Source organism: Urocampus carinirostris, chromosome 17 (genome assembly GCF_059441175.1).
Source record: "Urocampus carinirostris isolate Australia breed hairy pipefish chromosome 17, RoL_Ucar_1.0, whole genome shotgun sequence".
Lineage (NCBI taxonomy): Eukaryota > Metazoa > Chordata > Actinopteri > Syngnathiformes > Syngnathidae > Urocampus > Urocampus carinirostris.
The window spans coordinates 5,085,824-5,104,157 of NC_142365.1; the positions used below are offsets into that span (position 1 = coordinate 5,085,824).

The 18,334-nt window shown below is 43.5% G+C and overlaps 1 protein-coding gene across 4 annotated transcripts in view; it reads right to left on the bottom strand.

The window, feature by feature from the left end:
* Positions 1–18,334, bottom strand: part of msi2b (musashi RNA-binding protein 2b) — a 576,812-nt gene that overhangs the window by 121,918 nt on the left and 436,560 nt on the right. For all 4 annotated transcript variants that reach the window (XM_088320755.1, XM_088320758.1, XM_088320756.1 and 1 more), the window contains exon 9: positions 15,587–15,701. In XM_088320755.1, the coding sequence (XP_088176881.1) occupies positions 15,587–15,701 (115 nt within the window). The remainder of the gene's footprint in view (positions 1–15,586; positions 15,702–18,334) is intronic.

Sequence of the window (18,334 nt, forward strand, 5' to 3'; positions counted from 1 at the left end):
CTTATCAGATGCCTGAGCCATCTCAGCTGACTACTCTCAACGTGGAGCTGCTCTACACTGAGTCCCTCCCAGATGATGGAACTTCTCACTTTGCAGCGTTGCATCTCTGCTTTTTGCAGATGATGTGGTGCTGTTGGCTTCCTCAAGCCGTGGTCTTCAGTTCTCACTGGAGTGGTTTGTCCTGGATGAAGATTAGGACCTCCTAGTCCGAAACTATAGTTCTCAGCCGTAAAAGGGCGCCATGCTCTTTCCGGGTTGGGGATGAGATCCTGCCTCAAGTGGAGTGGTTCAAGTATCTCGGGGTTTTGTTTATGAGCGAGGGTATGATAGAACGAGAGATCGACAGACAGGTTGGTGCAGCTTCTGCCGTATTGCAGACCATGCACCGGTCTGTCCTGGTAAAGAAGGAGCAGAGCAAGAAGGCAAAGCTCTGGATTTACCAATCAATCTATGTTCCTACTCTTACTTCTGGTAATGAACTGTGGGTCATGACCAAAAGAACAAGATCTCGGATACAAGTGGCTGACATGAGTTTCCTTCGCTGGGTGGCTGGAATCTCCCTTAATTTTGCTAATTCAATTTATATAATTTTTATATTGGGAAGTGTTGTGGAATGTAGATAATAACTAATGATAAGTATGTAGGCATCTGGTGAAGGTCGTGGGATGACGTTGTTGCAAGAGGCCACAAGCTGACGACCTTCATGAGATATCTTTATTTGAGAACACTATAAAGGCCAATGTTGAACGTCTGGAACTTTGAACGTATCCTGAATGCAATACAGAGTGTTCCCTTTTTGCCATAGCTTCTCTCTGCGTATATTTTGGGGCGACACCCAATGACGGTCTCTCCAAAAGAAGTATAAGTTCTAGTATGATCCTATCATGGTTGTTGTGTGAAAAAGACGTATCATTTTCGGTACCACAGAGCAGTTTAATACCTGACTATACACTGGCTCCATTACAACGTTGTACAACGTGTTACCATGAGTAAAATTGTGATGATGAGATGAAACATAATGCCTTTTCCTTTGTCATCCGCAATTCTAATAGCCGAGTCAGTGGCACTCTCACAACCATGCTGGGCAAATGAGGTAAGAGATATTTGTCAACCGAATAATTATTACTCAATTGTGGTGATAGACTACCTTAAATCTTGCTATCACACGCACCTAAACTCTGATTTTTATTCGGGCGAAAATAAATGTGTGAAGCAGAAAATAAGGAACATTTTTCTTCTTGTGCTTCTCGCTACCAGTCTGCGGCCCGTCAGTTGGCGACCGCTGTCCTATCCCATGAAATTTGCTTATCTTTAGCATCATTTGGATTTTCCTAGTCCCTGAGAGTGGCGAAAAGACAAGCCACATGTTCAAAAGCAGCAGATGTATTGTCAATCTGCTGTCACAACGCCTATTAAAAGCGCAGAAGCCGGAGTTAATTAACTCGACAGGTTCAGGCTAAAGCAGCTGTGGGCAACATATTGAGACAGAAATGCGAGAGAAACGTAAGAGAAGAGCAAAAAAAAAAACACAAAACCATAAGGAGCGTGGGTTGATGAGTAAGTGGGCCAACATGTGAGTCTGTGAGAAATTAAGTAGCATCAATGGTCTTATAAACACACTGTGATTAACCCTCTAATTTTACGAGATAGCTTACACCTGCAATGACACAAAATATCGTAAATTCCGGACTATAGAGCGCACCTGATTATAAGCCGCACCCACCACGGCTGAATTCATTAAAGAGAGCCGGCTCTCAAACGGCTCACTTGCTTTGATGCATTATATTACGAATGATGATGTTGTATAAAGAAGTTAAGAAAAAAGGAAGTATAAAAGGAGAAAATGAAAAAAGACAGGTTTGTGGTGATCCCTTGAATCAGGATATTACCAAAAATAATTGAATGCAGAAAATGAATTCATAATTTGAATAAGAAAATGTATTATTCTACTTAATTCTATTGGGATGTATTTTTTCCTTCTACAGTGAACGTCCAAGCTACCGTATTTTCCGCACTATAAGGCGCACCTAAAAGTCCAAATTTTTTTCAAAAGCTGACCATGCGCCTTATAATACAGTGCGCCTTATTTATGGATCAATATTAAATCGCAAAGTCTTCCAACTAACTTGCAGCCGCCGACTAGATTTTCCCCCGAACGCCAAGTAGTCCGCGGTGTATGCTGGGATTTATTTACCGGCGTTTCATTGGCTAACCAATGTGTCAATCATCAGTTGAATCGATCACTATTGGCTAAAGTTATTCGGAGGTCAAGGGGCAGATCCTTTTTATCATTTACAGGCTGGCATTGGCTGAAGCGGCAAAACAAAGCCTGCAATTGGCCGAAAAAGATGAATGCGTATAGCACGTGGCTGACGGTATACAGAAAGCATTTTTTTACTATTCTGTATTTGTAAATATTTTATTCTCCTGGATTTACTAAACTCACGGATATAAGAGGACCATGGCTGCACATTATTATTGAACACAACGACTTCGGTGAGCTACTCCGGCTATATATTTTCCCTGTATCTTGTTTCAGACTGAACTCGATGTTTCTGTGATAAGCGGTGCAGATAATGGATGGAATGGAGTGTCTATTTTTAAATTAAACTCAATTCCAAGTGTTTATTGTCATATGCACAGTAAAGTTGCGAGCGAAAATAGAAACTAAGGAATGGTTGGCATTTCTTGAATCCCAAGACTTTAACCTTCCGAATGATGGAACGATGCATTTGAGTGACATCGTACGGACACCGCATCCGCACGTGTTCTCGACACGTATTTGCGTCTTTGCAAGCTTTGGGAATGTTAAGGGGGTAATAAGTTGGACTGAACTATCTAACTGTTTTGTCGACGTTCCCATTGTAGCGCCTTATAATCCGGTGCGCCTTATGTATGTCAAATAAAGGACCAAAAACTATTTTTTCGGGGTGTGCCCTATAACCCGGTGCGGCTTAAAGTGCGGAAAATACAGTACTTCATTTTGGATTATTTATTTTTCATAATAAACCTCATTCATATCTCACAACAAAATGTTAATTAACAATATATGTGATATAACCAAACACATGTACAATATAACATGTTAAACTACATAAATAAACACGTTTGCAAAAATAAAATATGGTGAAGATTTTGTATTTTGTAAGGGAAAATACGGGGCAGCACGGCGGCGCAGTGGTTAGCGCTTGTGCGGCACAGTTCATGTCACGGGAACCTGTTGTGGGTTCAAATCCAGCTCCAGACTTCCTGTGCGGAGTTTGTATGTTCTCCCCGTGCTTGCGTGGGTTTCCTCCGGGCACTCCGGTTTCCTCCCACATTCCAAAGACATGCATTTCAGGTGGATTGGCCGGTCCAAATTGTCCCTAGGTGTGAATGAGCGAATGAGTTGTCTGTCCCTGTGTGCCCTGCGATTGGCTGGCAACCAGTTTAGGGTGTCCCCTGCCCACTGCCCGATGACTGGAATGGGCTCCAGCACCCCGCGACCCTACTGAGGATAAGCGGTGTAGCTAATGAGATGAAATGAGGGGAGTCATGCACGTTAGGCAGCCGGTCTGGCGTGGAAAGACAGGAAGCCAGAGATCGACGAGATCGATTCCATTTGCCCGAGTGGATGTCGGACGGATGGGGTCGATACCGAACAGGACGGGACAGACAGGATTGATATCAAAACAGGATATCGAAATTAAACAGGAAAAACTAGACGGGAACGGAACTGGGAACCGAAATTAAACAGGACAACAATAAACAGGAACAATACCGGACAGGAAATACCAACAGGAAACAGGACCAAGTCAAAACCTACGACTTGCGGGGCAGAGGTTCGTTGACGGACTGACCAAGGGTGAGTGAAAGCACTGAGCTCAAACAGAAGTGGGTTTCCTCCGGGCACTCCGGTTTCCTCCCACATTCCTGAATGAGCGAGTGAGTTGTCTGTCCCCTTGTGCCCTGCGTCCCTGCCCACTGCCCGGAGATGGCTGGGATGGGCTCCAGCCCCCCCGCGACCCTAATGAGGATAAGCGGTACGGCTGATGAGATGAGATGAAGGGAAAATATGACATTTTGTAAAGGCATGGAGCAGTGGAGGTTGACAGGTATGGTTTTCGATCAGGGGATGGTGTGATAATAGTCTGTAGTCTGTGATAGTCTGTTGTCTGTCCAGCCATTTTGGACTTTTTGTGATTAAGAGCGTCACAAATTAACACGACTTGACTTGTTCATTTCTTTAAAATGAGACATTTTTGAATCAAAGATATAAAACGACCTTTTCAAACAAACGGGTGAAACGTTCCGATGGTATTTTGTACGTATCTTCTCTCTGCTGGGTGTCGATTCCGCTCTGTATTCATCACAGCCGGTGTCAGAATCAGAAAGGTTGACCTTGGTCATAAATATCTAATCAGTGTTTGCTGTCCATGAAAAAGATCAATTTATTCCTGACCCGACGGGAAAATGTGTCTGCCTGAACCATCTCCACCCCGCTCGCAGCGACACCGGAAAAAAAATAAAAAATAATGCGACTCGATGAGGCGGTCAGGGGAACGTTAACCTGGTGTGGATGAATGCAAGAGAAGAAGAAGAAAGAAAAAAAAAATCTTCATTAGTCTCTGATGAGAAGTCATCACCTGGAAGCCACAGATGGATAGCTTTCACAAAAGCCTTCATTTTTTTGTTTGGGCTGAAAAGAAGCGAGATGTGATACAATGAAAAGCCGTTATGGAACACTATAAATGGGATATGATGTGTTTGATATTGTCCGACAGAAGGAATGCGTGGGCAAATTACGGGCTTGAAGAGAAAAACCTGTCTTTGAGATGTGCCTCGGGTAAACTCGTCGTCCAAATTTACGGAAACCTATGGCTCGCGAACTCTATATGGTTCTTTTCATGAGTACATATAGCTCGGAGATCAAATTTGACCGCAGCATATTTCTGTGTGGTGTTTGAAAGTCAAGGGGCTGATTTTGATACAAAACCTGATGCATTACCTCAAAGTAGGCTTAAACAAATTTGCTCAAAAGAGTGTATTTCTAATCAGATTGTATCCTTTTTCTTTGTTTAAAAATGTTAGTACCGTCCCAGGGGGGAGGGGCAGAGGGAGTTTATTTTTCCTGTTTTTTGGCCACCCCGTTGTGACTTCAATAAAGTACAGCGCAGCGGGGGAAGGGTTTTAGAAAGGGCGCGACCGTCGAGACGAAAGCAACCTTCCGTCGAGACGAAAGCAACCTTCCTCCAGCTGCAGCTGAAAATTCGATAAGTCTTTGCCTGAATTTCCTTCTACGATAAGTCAATATTTTATTAGCTCTTCCACATGTAAATGTTTGCTTTAGACCTGACAAATACCAACATACTAGTGGTTCATTCCAGTATATATAGGTCACTTTTTCAACTACAATCAGGGTGTCACACAAACTTACCCCATTTTCCCTGTCAGTATTTCAACTCTGTCCTGTCAGTCCATTTTTGTCGGCCCGTCTGCGAATCTCTGTTTTTAAACGGCAAGCCCTTTTTCGCCTGTCCCGTTTTTTTTGTTTTCCGCTACAATCTGTTTTGATCTCGACCACGTCTGCTCTCCCGTCCCAAATTGCGACCTGTTTTGATCTCGACCACGTCTGTTCTCCCGTCCCGAATAACGATCCGTTTTTGATCTCGACCACTTCTACTCTCCTCCCATTTCGACTTCTTTCCCATCCCGACCATGTTTTTGCTCTTCTGACCCGGCTACTGACCCGTTTTCCGTTACCATCACTCGCCACGGAAGTCCCACTTCCGCGTTCAGAGCGACCTGCTTCCGGCGTCCAGCAATCCCCGGATCGTGGGCGCAACCCCCTCCCTTTCTTCTAATAAAACTTGTGAGAAACGTTACGCGAGTGGGTCCTGTTTCTGTTCTGGTCTTGACACATACATAGTATTTAGTACTTAATGGTTATTTTATGTTTTTATCTGGGGGAATTTGTAGTTTGTAGGATTTTATCCCCCAAATGTGTTTATTTATGTAGTTTAACATGTTATATTGTACATGTGTTTGGTTATATCATATATATGTTAATTAACATTTTGTTGTGAGATACTGAGTCGACAGGAATGAAGTTTATTATAAAAAAGTAGCTTGGACGTTCACTATAGAAGGAAAAAACACATGCAAATACAAGAATAATAACATTTCCTTATTCAAATTATGAATTCATTTTCTGCATTAAATTATTGTTGGTAATATAATGATTAAAGGGATAACCACAAACCTGTCTTTTTTCATTTTCTCCTTTTATACTTTTTTTTTCTTAACTTCTTTATACAAGATAATAATTCATAATGTAATGCATCAAAACAAGCCGTTTGAGAGCCGAAAAAGCCGCTTCTCTAAAAAGAGACGGACTTCCTTTCACTACACAAACTGCCACATGAAATCCGAGGCGGCAGACGCATGCGCACAGTAGCATCAAACCGCTCGCTTCGTTTGCAACGGAAAAAAACGATGCCGAGATAGAGGCTACCGCGGCGAACTCGTTTGACTTGATTGATTTGCCGTTTCGTCATAGTCGGTGTATACCGGATGGTTGCCATAATTGACAAATTTGCGTTTTTCCGTACAGATTTTCATGTACGTTGTACACGTCTTAAAATGCATAATCAACATACTTTGTATGGCAAAAACGTACAGGTTGATAGGTATGGTTTAGCACAGGGGTGTCAAACTCATTTTAAGTCGGGGGCCACACGATAGAACAAACATTCTGTCGGGGGCCAGACTAGTAGATTAAAGAGAAAGAAAAAGAGCGATAAAGAAATAAGAGAAAGAGGGAGAGAAAAGGAGAGAGGGCGGGACAAAGAAAGAGACAGAGGGAGAGAGCGAGAGAAACAAAAGAGAAGTCGTGAGAGAGGGGGAAAGAAAGGGAGAGGTAGAAAGAAATCCAAAGAGAAATAGAAAGACAGAAGGAGAGAAAAGAGAAAAGAAAGCGCAAAGGGTAGGAAGAGAGAAAGAGAAAAGAGAGAAAAGAGAGAAAAGAAAGCACGAAGGGTAGGAAGAGAGAAAGAGAAAAGAGAGAAAAGGAAAAAAAAGAAGCTAAAAAGACACAAAGAGAGAAAGAGACAAAGAGCAACAAAGGAAGAGAAAAAGACAGACACAAAGAAGGAAAGAGACAGAAACACAGAGTGGGAGAAAAGGGGTGGAAAAGTGAGAGAGAGAGAGAGAGAGAGAGAGAGAGAGAGAGAGAGAGAAAGAGAGAAATAATTACAACTACAGTGTCTTTGTTCGAGGCACATTTCTTTGGCAACATCAAGTTGACATATTTCAACCTGCAGCTTGTTTTTCTCTTGCGCTTCTCTGATTGTCGTCTCGCGGGCCGGATTCAATCCCTTAGCGGACCTGATCTGGCCCGCGGGCCGCCTGTTTGACACCTGTGCTCTACGCCCTGACTTCGGTTTGTTCCTGGTGACCAGAGTCGGGTAGTACCGAAATATATTTTCTGCGTTACATTTACTTGAATACGTTTTGGAACGTTTTGTATTTTTAAATCTAGAGTAAATTTGTGAATAAGAAACTGTACTCTTACTCCGCCACTTTAGTCAAAATTGAAGCAGTTACCGTATTTAACCGCGCTATAAGGCGCACCAAAAAGCCTTTATTTTTTTCAAAAGCTGACCATGCGCCTTATAATACAGTGCGCCTTATATATGGACCAATATTAATTCGCAAAGTCTTGCAACTAACTTGCAGCCGCCAACTAGATTTCCCCCCGAACGCCAAGTAGTCCGCGGTGTATGCTGGGATTTATTTACCGGCGTTTCATTGGCTAACCAATGTGTCAATCATCATTTGAATGGATCACTATTGGCTAAAGTTATTCGGAGGTCAAGGGGAGGATCCTTTTTATCATTTACAGGCTGGCATTGGCTTGAACGGCAAAACAAAGCCTGCAATTGGCCGAAAAAGATGCCGAAAAACGCGTATAGCACGTGGCTGACGGCATACAGAAAGCATTTTTTTACTATTTTGTATTTGTAAATATTTTATTCTCCTGGATTTACTAAACTCACGGATATGAGGACCACGGCTGCACATTATTATGAACACAACAACTTCGGTGAGCTACTCTGGCTATATATAGTATCCCTGTATCTTGTTTCAGACTGAACTCAATGTTTCTGTGATAAGCGGTGCAGATAATGGATGGAACAGAGTGTCTATTTTTAAATTAAACTCAATTCCAAGTGTTTATTGTCATATGCACAGTAAAGTTGCGGGCGAAAATAGAAACTAAGGAATGGTTGGCATTTCTTGAATCCCAAGACTTTAACCTTCCGAATGATGGAACGATGCATTTGAGTGACATCGTACGGACACCGCATCCGCACCTGTTCTCGACACGTATTTGCGTCTTTGCAAGCTTTGGGAATGTTAAGGGGATAAGAAGTTGGACTGACGTATCTGACTGTTTTGTCCACATTCCCATTGTAGCGCCTTATAATCCAGTGCGTCTTATGTATGTCAAAAATAGGACCAAAAACTATTTTTCCGGGGTGCGCCCTATAACCCGGTGCGCCTTATAGTGCGGAAAATACGGTACTCAATAAATCCCCGCCTGTTTGACACCTGTGGTTTAGCGTGTAACAAAACGAGGTCAGAAACATAACCCAAAGAAAACTGCTTCAGTGTTTCTCCGTCCCGAAGTCTTTGCCTACTTTGATTTTCCTTAATAATATGCATGCTAATGTACCTATTTTATGGCTCACCGGCTCTGATTCACTTTCAAATCAATTATCCATCCGGCTCCGCCATATCTCGCTCAGGCTCAAATATCTATTTATTTCAACAAACATACATCAGGCACAACACAATAAAGATAAATGCCTCGATTACAGCCAGTAAACAAAGGAGCCGGGGAAGACTTTAATGAGATCTGGCACAAAAGAAGCTTATACTTTCTTAAATAATGAGCCCAGGGTTTTCTTGATTTTTTTTTTTAAATGCAAATGATATAGAGGGATGCCTCGCCGCCCTTGTTCCAATTTCATTTAGATAAGAGCGTCTCTAAACAAGTCGGCTGTTAATATTCTTACGTGAGCACATCGCCGCCTCGCTGTCTGCTCGGGCTCGGCGGAGGAGGAGAGTGCTCTTCTCCGCGGACACGTTAGCGCCTGACAAGCTTCGGATCGTTCCCAGGGACTTTTGAGCAAGCTCGAAAGAGGAGATGCGAATTTGGAAACAGCTAACTTTGGAAAAAAAAAAAAAAAAGGAACTTCTTATTAACAGTACCGGACTATAGAGCGCACCTGATTATAAGCCGCACCCACCACATTTTAACAGGAAAACCGTTTTTGTACATACACAAGCCGCACCTGTATATAAGCCGCATGCGCCCACGTTTCAAAATGTAACACAAACACAAAATTGACCCAAACCCGACTTCGAGTCCCGCGATTGAAACTGAATGTCCTTCATTAAAGTCCACAGTTCAAAAATAACAGCCGGCAAAATGAATACCGGTACTTAAGGTTTGATGCAGACCTGCAGAGTCCGGGTCCCGGTGAAAGTAATCCAAGGAAAAAAGTGTATATTTCCAAAGGTAAGGGTGGGGAAAATATACCAGATGAACACATTTACTCACGCAACTCCTTTTTCTTTAACCAACTTTTTACCCCCTCTTTTTTCCTTGTCTGTCCCATACCTTTAGCGGTCCCCACTTCAACTCGGCACCCCGTGTTTGTTCCGCCCCTCATTTTTCGTTCACACGTGCAAAACAAAACAAGTGTCTAAAATAAATACAAATAATTACAAAAATATACAGTTGCAAATACATATTATACATGGGTTACACATATTTACAAAGAAAGACGGTACACCGAGAGCGTTTTCAAAGCTTTAATAATAATAATATAGCTTTGACAGGGCAGTTAATGGTAGCAACACTCGAGCGCCGCTAGAAAAATCTATCTATCTATCGATCTATCTATCTATCTATCCATCTATCTATCTAGTAAACTTGCTATCTGTCCGTCTGTCTGTCTATTTATCCAGTAATCAATCAATCAATCTATCCAGTTATCTATCTATCTATCCAGTTATCCATCCATCTATCCAGTTATCCATCCATCTATCCAGTTATCCATCCATCCATCTATCCAGTTATCCATCCATCCATCTATCCAGTTATCCATCCATCCATCCATCTATCCAGTTATCCATCCATCCATCTATCCAGTTATCCATCCATCCATCCATCTATCCAGTTATCCATCCATCCATCTATCCAGTTATCCATCCATCCATCTATCCAGTTATCCATCCATCTATCCAGTTATCCATCCATCTATCTAGTTATCCATCCATCCATCTATCCAGTTATCCATCCATCCATCTATCCAATTATCCATCCATCCATCCATCTATCCAATTATCCATCCATCCATCTATCCAGTTATCCATCCATCTATCCAGTTATCCATCCATCCATCTATCCATCCATCCATCCATCCATCCATCCATCCATCTATCCAGTTATCCATCCATCCAGTTATCCATCCATCCATCCATCCATCTATCCAATTATCCATCCATCCATCTATCCAGTTATCCATCCATCCAGTTATCCATCCAGTTATCCATCCATCCATCCATCCATCCATCCATCCATCCATCCATCCATCCATCTATCCAGTTATCCATCCATCCATCTATCCAGTTATCCATCCATCCATCCATCCATCCATCCATCCATCCATCCATCCATCCATCCATCCAGTAAACTTGCTATGAGCTCGTGCAGTTAAATCCCGAAAACTTTTAGTATTCAGTAGCATTGGAACAGCTGTTAAACCTCCAAACACAATGAACAATTATCTTATTGAGTTTTCTTTCCTCATTCCCCATCAGCTAAAAACGAATCCTCGACGTCTAAAGCAGTCGACGGCACAGCGTGAGTCAATCTATCAAGAACGCCTTCTCGGAATACCTGGTGCAGATAAAAATGCATGAATCTGGCACAGTGTGCACCTGCTGTACGGCGAGGAGCTGCAAAACGAGTCTCATGCAATCAGCGGCATGTTTCTTTTGCTTTTGAATGAAAAATAAATCTTTTATGTGGGGGCAAATCCATTTGGGTGGGTCGCATATACAAATGATATGCATGGCGAGGGCGGAGAGAGAGATGGAGAAACAGAGAGGATGGTGAGGCGGAAGAGTGAAATAGCGTTAAATAAAAAGGGCCAGGGGCATGGGCAGGATGGTAATGATAAGGAGTAGACCAGCAGCTGAGGTCCCTGTAGATGAGATCTCTCCCTGACATGTGTGTCCCCTTCATTACCCATTAAGGGGGGCACAGTGATGAATCCTTAATATGACATTACACCAATTTTCCTCTTCATTTAGCCTGCTAATGTGCTGGTTTGCTCCTATACGGCCGGGGGGGCTGGGGGGGGCTACCAGACTTGACCAGAAATAGACCACGGTGGCCACTGGTGGCACACCTTCAAGCCACCTAATTAGGGCCCGGTGTCCAACTAATGGGCCATTCTTGACAAGCGCTTGCCTCGCTTTTCTTTCCGAGGTATAAAGCTCAGGAATAAAATATTCTTTTTAAAAAAATGGGAAGTAGGAATGCAAAGAATTGTCTGCACAGAAAAAGCTATTTTCATGACCAGGGTTGGGTAGGGTTACTTTAACTGGATTACTTTCAATGACTTTTGGATGACTCCAATACCAAATATGCTAATAAAAGACAAAAGAAACTAAATATGAATAAAATGATGACTCGCAACACGTGGTAAGCTTTCTCTCCTGGCTTTGATCTCCGGCAAAACTAACATAAAATCAGGGTTGGGTAGGGTTACTTTAACTGGATTACTTTCAATGACTTTTGGATGACTCCAATACCAACTAAGCTAATAAAAGACAAAAGAAACTAAATATGAATAAAATGATGGCTCACAACACGTGGTAAGCTTTCTCTCCTGGCTTTGATCTCTTTGATCTCCGGCAAAACTAACATAAAATCAGGGTTGGGTAGGGTTACTTTAACTGGATTACTTTCAATGACTTTTGGATGACTCCAATACCAACTAAGCTAATAAAAGACAAAAGAAACTAAATATGAATAAAATGATGGCTCACAACACGTGGTAAGCTTTCTCTCCTGGCTTTGATCTCTTTGATCTCCGGCAAAACTAACATAAAATCAGGGTTGGGTAGGGTTACTTTAACTGGATTACTTTCAATGACTTTTGGATGACTCCAATACCAACTAAGCTAATAAAAGACAAAAGAAACTAAATATGAATAAAATGATGACTCGCAACACGTGGTAAGCTTTTTCTGCTGGCTTTGATCTCTTTGATCTCCGGCAAAACGAACATAAAATGCGACAGAAACAAAATGAAAAAAAATCCAGCTTGCCAACATCATTTTTGGTGTTCCATGTATTCCGTTACTCCCCAAGCCTGCACAAAATTTAGTAATTTTATACATATTTAGTTTCTTTTGTCTTTTATTAGCATATTTGGTATTGGAGTAATCCAAAAGTCATTGAAAGTAATCAAGTTAAAGTAACCCTACCCAACCCTGTTCATGACATTGATTCTTTCCAGCGATTTTCGAGGATTGCAGTACACAAAGTTTGTACACAGGCCAAATTCAAGGACTTTTAAAGACAATTTTGGATTTTCTCAAGTACCATTTAAAAGAGAAATATGATGTGAATTATGTACTTTGTAGACCCATATTTATATCTGAGAATTACACACCTATATTCTATAGCATATGAATAACCTATATTTTATGTTGACAATATTTGTGTATTATTTGTTATTGCAACATCCATTGCAGCCTGGTCATCCTGGATTACCTCATGTGCGGTCCCTTCTCAAGGTTTCTTCATTTTTCTCATGTTGAGGTTTTTGCGTTTTTCCTTGCCCTCATGTAGGTTTTAGATCAGGGGATGGTGTCATAATAGTCTGTGGTTTGCAATAATCTTTGGTCTGTGCAGCCCTTTGAGACTGTCCCTTCTCAAGGTTTCTTCATTTTCCTCATGTTGAGGTTTTTGCGTTTTTCTTTGCCCTCATGTAGGTTTTAGAACGGGATTGTGTCATAATAGTCTGTGGTTTGCAATAATCTGTGGTCTGTGCAGCCGTTTGAGACTCTTTGTGATTAATGGTGTCGCAAATAAACATGACTTGACATGCGATTTTTAATCTTGTATGTGGATTTATCAAGATTGTCACGGTTGCCATGGTGTCCAATTGGCCCTGCCCGTGTGGCGCCAGCTGCAGCTTGTTGACAGATTTGCTGCCTGTCAGTGTTTAAACTTGGTCCTGTCAGTCCCCTTTTGTCAGTCCATCTGCAAATCTATGCCCTTTTCCGCCTGTCCTGTTTTTTGCTCCTGTTTGTCCCCCGTTTCGATCTGTTTTGATCCAGACCGCGTCTACTCTCCCAGCTCCCTGTCAGTATTTAATCTCTGTCCTGTCAGTCCCCTTTTCTCAGTCCGTCTGCGAATCTATGCCCTTTTCCGCCTGTCCTTTTTTTGCTCCTGTTTGTCCCCCGTTACGATCTGTTTTGATCTAGACCGCGTCTACTGTACTCTCCCAGCTCCCTGTCAGTATTTAATCTCTGTCCTGTCAGTCCCCTTTTCTAGGTCCGTCCGCGAATCTATGCCCTTTTCCGCCTGTCCTGTTTTTTGCTCCTGTTTGTCCCCCGTTATGATCTGTTTTGATCTAGACCACGCCTGCTCTCCCGTCCCGAATTACGACCTGTTTTGATCTCGACCACGTCTGTTCTCCCGTCCCGAATAACGATCCGTTTTTGATCTTGACCACGTCTACCCTCCTTTCCTGGCTTTCGACTTATTTCCACTCTCGACCACATTTTTGTTCTCCTATCCCGGCTACTGACCTGTTTTTTCCGCTCCCGACACCGCCATTGCTCGCCACAGAAGTGTAACTTCCGCGTTCAGAGCGACCTGCTCCCCGCGACCAGCGATCACCAGATCGTGTGTGCGATCCTTTCCCTTCTTCCCAATAAAACTGTTTAGAAACGCTACGCGAGTGGGTCCTGTTTCCGTTCTGGTCATGACAAAGACATGACTTTTAGATCTTTATCAATTTAAGAATATATTTGGGGATCTGAACCATAAGGTGTAAAGATTTTGAGACAAATATCTCCCCATACAGGTGTTAGGTAAAATATGAAGCTTACATTTTCAGTTGCAGGAATTTCTTTCTATTACAAACTACCCCTGGGAAACTTTTTGCATAGCCCATAATAGATGTTCATAATTAATACGTAATACTTGTTCTTATATACATTTCGTAGTTCCTTGTTTAGATGTAGCATGCACCTATCTTCTAGGTTTGGGGGGCAGTGACGCTTCAGAAGGAAATGCAATACAAACTAATGCCAGCAGCCGTTAATCACTAGCGAAGAAACGCAAAGGTAAAGCGATGCACCAAAGAACAGTGCCTCTGACGTTTCTAATCAGACTTGTAGTGAAACATGGCAACAATTTTAAGCCTTTACAAGTGCTTCACCCAAAATTCAAGCACTTTTAATCCTTGAAAGAACAATGTTTAAAAAAAGTGTAACAATAGTAATAAAATAAATAAATAAATAAATGTATCTCTGGGCAGCACTGCGGCGCAGTGGTTAGCGCATGTGCGGCACAGTTCATGTCTTGGGAACCTCCTGCGTGGGTTCAAATCCAGCTCCAGACTTCCTGTGCGGAGTTTGTATGTTCTCCCCGTGCTTGCGTGGGTTTCCTCCGGGCACTCCGGTTTCCTCCCACGTTCCAAAAACACGCATTTCAGGTGAATTGGCCGGTCCAAATTGTCCCTAGGTGTGAATGATCAAGTGAGTTGTCTGTCCCTGTGTGCCCTGCGATTGGCTGGCAACCAGTTCAGGGTCTCCCCTGCCCACTGCCCGATGACTGCTGGGCAGGGCTCCAGCACCCCCGCGACCCTACTGAGGATAAGCGGTGCGGCTAATGAGATGAGATGAGGGGTGTCATGCACGTTAGGCAGCCTTCTGGCGTGGAAAGACCGGAAGCCAGAGATCGACGAGATCGATTCCATTTGCCCGAGTGGACGTCGGACGGATGGGGTCGATACCGGACAGGACGGGACTGACAGGATTGATATCAAAACAGGATATCGAAATTAAACAGGACAAACTAGACGGGAACGGAACTGGGAACCGAAATTAAACAGGACAACAATAAACGGGAACAATACCGGACAGGAAATACCAACAGGAAACAGGACCGAGTCAAAACCCACGACTTGCAGGGCAAAGGTTCGTTGACGGACTGACCAAGGGTGAGTGAAAGCACTGAGCTCAAACAGAAGTGGGTTTCCTCCGGGCACTCCGGTTTCCTCCCACATTCCTGAATGAGCGAGTGAGTTGTCTGTCCCCGTGTGCCCTGCGATTGGCTGGCAACCAGTTCAGGGTGTCCCCTGCCCACTGCCCGATGATTGCTGGGATGGGCTCCAGCACCCCCGCAACCCTACTGAGGAGAAGCGGTGCAGCTAATGAGATGAGAGATGTATCTCTTGGCTTCTAAAAAGTTGTTGAGGTTTATAGGATGTGTTTGTGTTTGACTCACTCAGCATGCCCATCCCGAGCATGAAGGCATCCATGGTGTAGGGCAGACCCCTTGCTCGGCCCCTTGTTCCGGGCGGGAACATCACCTCCTTGGGCTGGGCCTTCTTACATTCTACCTATGTAGACAGACAGAAACAAACACACCCAAACCATTAGACTGTGCAGGAACACAGACAGACAGATCTGACAGGGATGTCGAAGCTCTTTACGCTAGTTTTTTATTTGACTTGCATGGTGTGTTCCTCGGAGCAGGAAGAAAAAAACAGACAGAGACAACCTGAGTCCCTGAAGAGAACTTACAACCGCGCTCTTCTTCTGAAGGTGATCGCTCTGGTGGGCAGGTGATCAATGCTTCGGGGGAAACACCTTCCCCTGGTGTGGCACCTTTCAAATGAGAACAGGCGACGGAACGCTAGGAGGACCGGAGTCCTATTTATCGGGGACGGGGTTCAGTGCTCGGTTGCTCTCCGGGTTTTCGCAATCGACAGTGGTAACTCTTTAGACTAGCACTTCTAAATACGAGAATTTCGGTATTTGAGTTGTATTTGGCCCTGCGACTGGCTGGCAACCAGTTCAGGGTGTCCCCTGCCCACTGCCCGAAGATAGCTGGGATGGGCTCCAGCACCCCCGCGACCCTACTGAGGATAAGCGGTGCAGATAATGGATGGATGGAGTTGCCTCATCTCATTAGCTACACCGCTTATCCTCAGTAGGGTCGCGGGGGTGCTGGAGCCCATCCCAGCAATCATCGGGCAGTGGACAGGGGACACCCTGAACTGGTTGCCAGCCAATCGCAGGGCACACGGGGACAGACAATTCACTCGCTCATTCACACATAGGGACAATTTGGACCGGCCAATTCACCTGAAATGCATGTTTTTGGAATGTGGGAGGAAACCGGAGTGCCCGGAGGAAACCCACGGAAGCACGGGGAGAAAATACAAACTCCGCACAGGAAGTCTGGAGCTGTATTCGAACCCACGCAGGAGGTTCCCAAGACATGAACTGTGCCGCACATATGCTAACCACTGCTCCGCCGTGCTGCCTGGATGGAGTTGTATTTGCTACAAAAATCTTGATGGCTATACGTAGGGAAATTCGGTTCAAGAGCAGTTCCAGAGGGTACCACTAGTGAAGTTTCTGCTTCTATCTTCGGTGTTTTTCGTCCCGTTTGACAACTACACTTTGGATGACTTTCTATCCTATGGTTATGGGTTTTAACGCACAAAAATGGGTTTATTCGTGGAATCAACTCCTTGCCCTGAAGAATTTTAGTGCCGGGGTGATGAGGGGGCCCTATCGTGGATGCAGAGCCGGAGCTAGCTAAGTGGCTAGCGGCGTTATAGGTCTTCGGTACTGTCCGTGATCATGGTAAATGTGAACTCTCTACCAAGTAAGACTGACAAACTGGCTGTGCTGGTGAAAAACATCAAAGCGTACAGGGAGTGCAGTTTGCTGTGTTTTGCAGAAACGTGGCTCACGTCTAGCATCCCGGACGCTAACGTGGAGCTACCCGGCTTCAGCGCTGTTAGGGCAGACAGAGACACAAAAGCCTGCGGGAAGCGGAGAGGATGCGGATTCGCTATCTACGTGAACACGAGGCGGTGTAACCCTGGGCACAAAGATTTCCATCTGCAGCAAGGATGTCGAACATTTGGCCTAGCGTGTGACGTCATCAGCTAAACTACAACACAGCACCCCGAGGCCATCCTGTTAATCTGTTAATAAACGACAAAGGATACTGCTGGAAGTGTGAATTTCCCTACGGGGATGAATAAAGTATCTATCTGTCTATTTAAAACGCTCGTGGCTGCCAACCACTGTTATCAGTTTGTCTAGTTTGGATTTATTTTCATTTTGTTTCTGTCGCATTTTATGTTAGTTTTGCCGGAGATCAAAGAGATCCAAGTCAGGAGAGAAAGCTTACCACGTGTTGTGAGTCATCATTTTATTCATATTTAGTTTATTTTGTCTTTTACTAGCATATTTGGTATTGGAGTAATCCAAAAGTAATTGAAAGTAATCAAGTTAAAGTAACCCTACCCAACCCTGGATTTGGGAGACAGGGAACGGGCTAATAATTTGCCCGTTACATGAGCGATACGAGCGACGAGCGATACTGGAACGAATTCAATTCGTAAGAAGACTTACTCCTGTATTTGCTCGGTTGCCTATTTGGCACGGGCCTGTCTGAATATTTTTTTTTCATCTGCATTCCCGCTTCTGCTTAAACAGGCCTTCCCCGGCCTGTTGCGGTGTCAACCTGGCTGGCTTGGCGAGACAGGCGAGAGCACTCAGGTTGCCTTCACCTCAACTAAGAAAGAGCGTGGCATCCATACAAATAGCCGTCCGGCACTTGACAGGCCGGGGCATTACTATTCGCGTAGAAACTTATTTGCACATGTGCAGTGCAGTCTGTGGCTGAATCCACCAAACCCCCCCATAAAAAAAAAAAAAAAAAAATCAGATTTAACATAGAGAAATAATAACAAAAAAAACACATATTTTAATCTCCTCATAAAAAAGAAGAAGCAAGAATTGTTTATAACTAAGGTGTTTTTATATGATGGTTAATGCAAACATATACATACTTAAATTTACATCTCTGGCTATGAGTAGTAAATTTTTCTTTTTTACTTTTTCTTTTCTTTTTTCTTGTTTTTCTTGTGTTTTTATTCATTTTTCTAGTTTTTCTTTCTTTTTCTTCATCATTTTTTCTTCTTTTTATTTTCTTGTCCTTCACTTAACC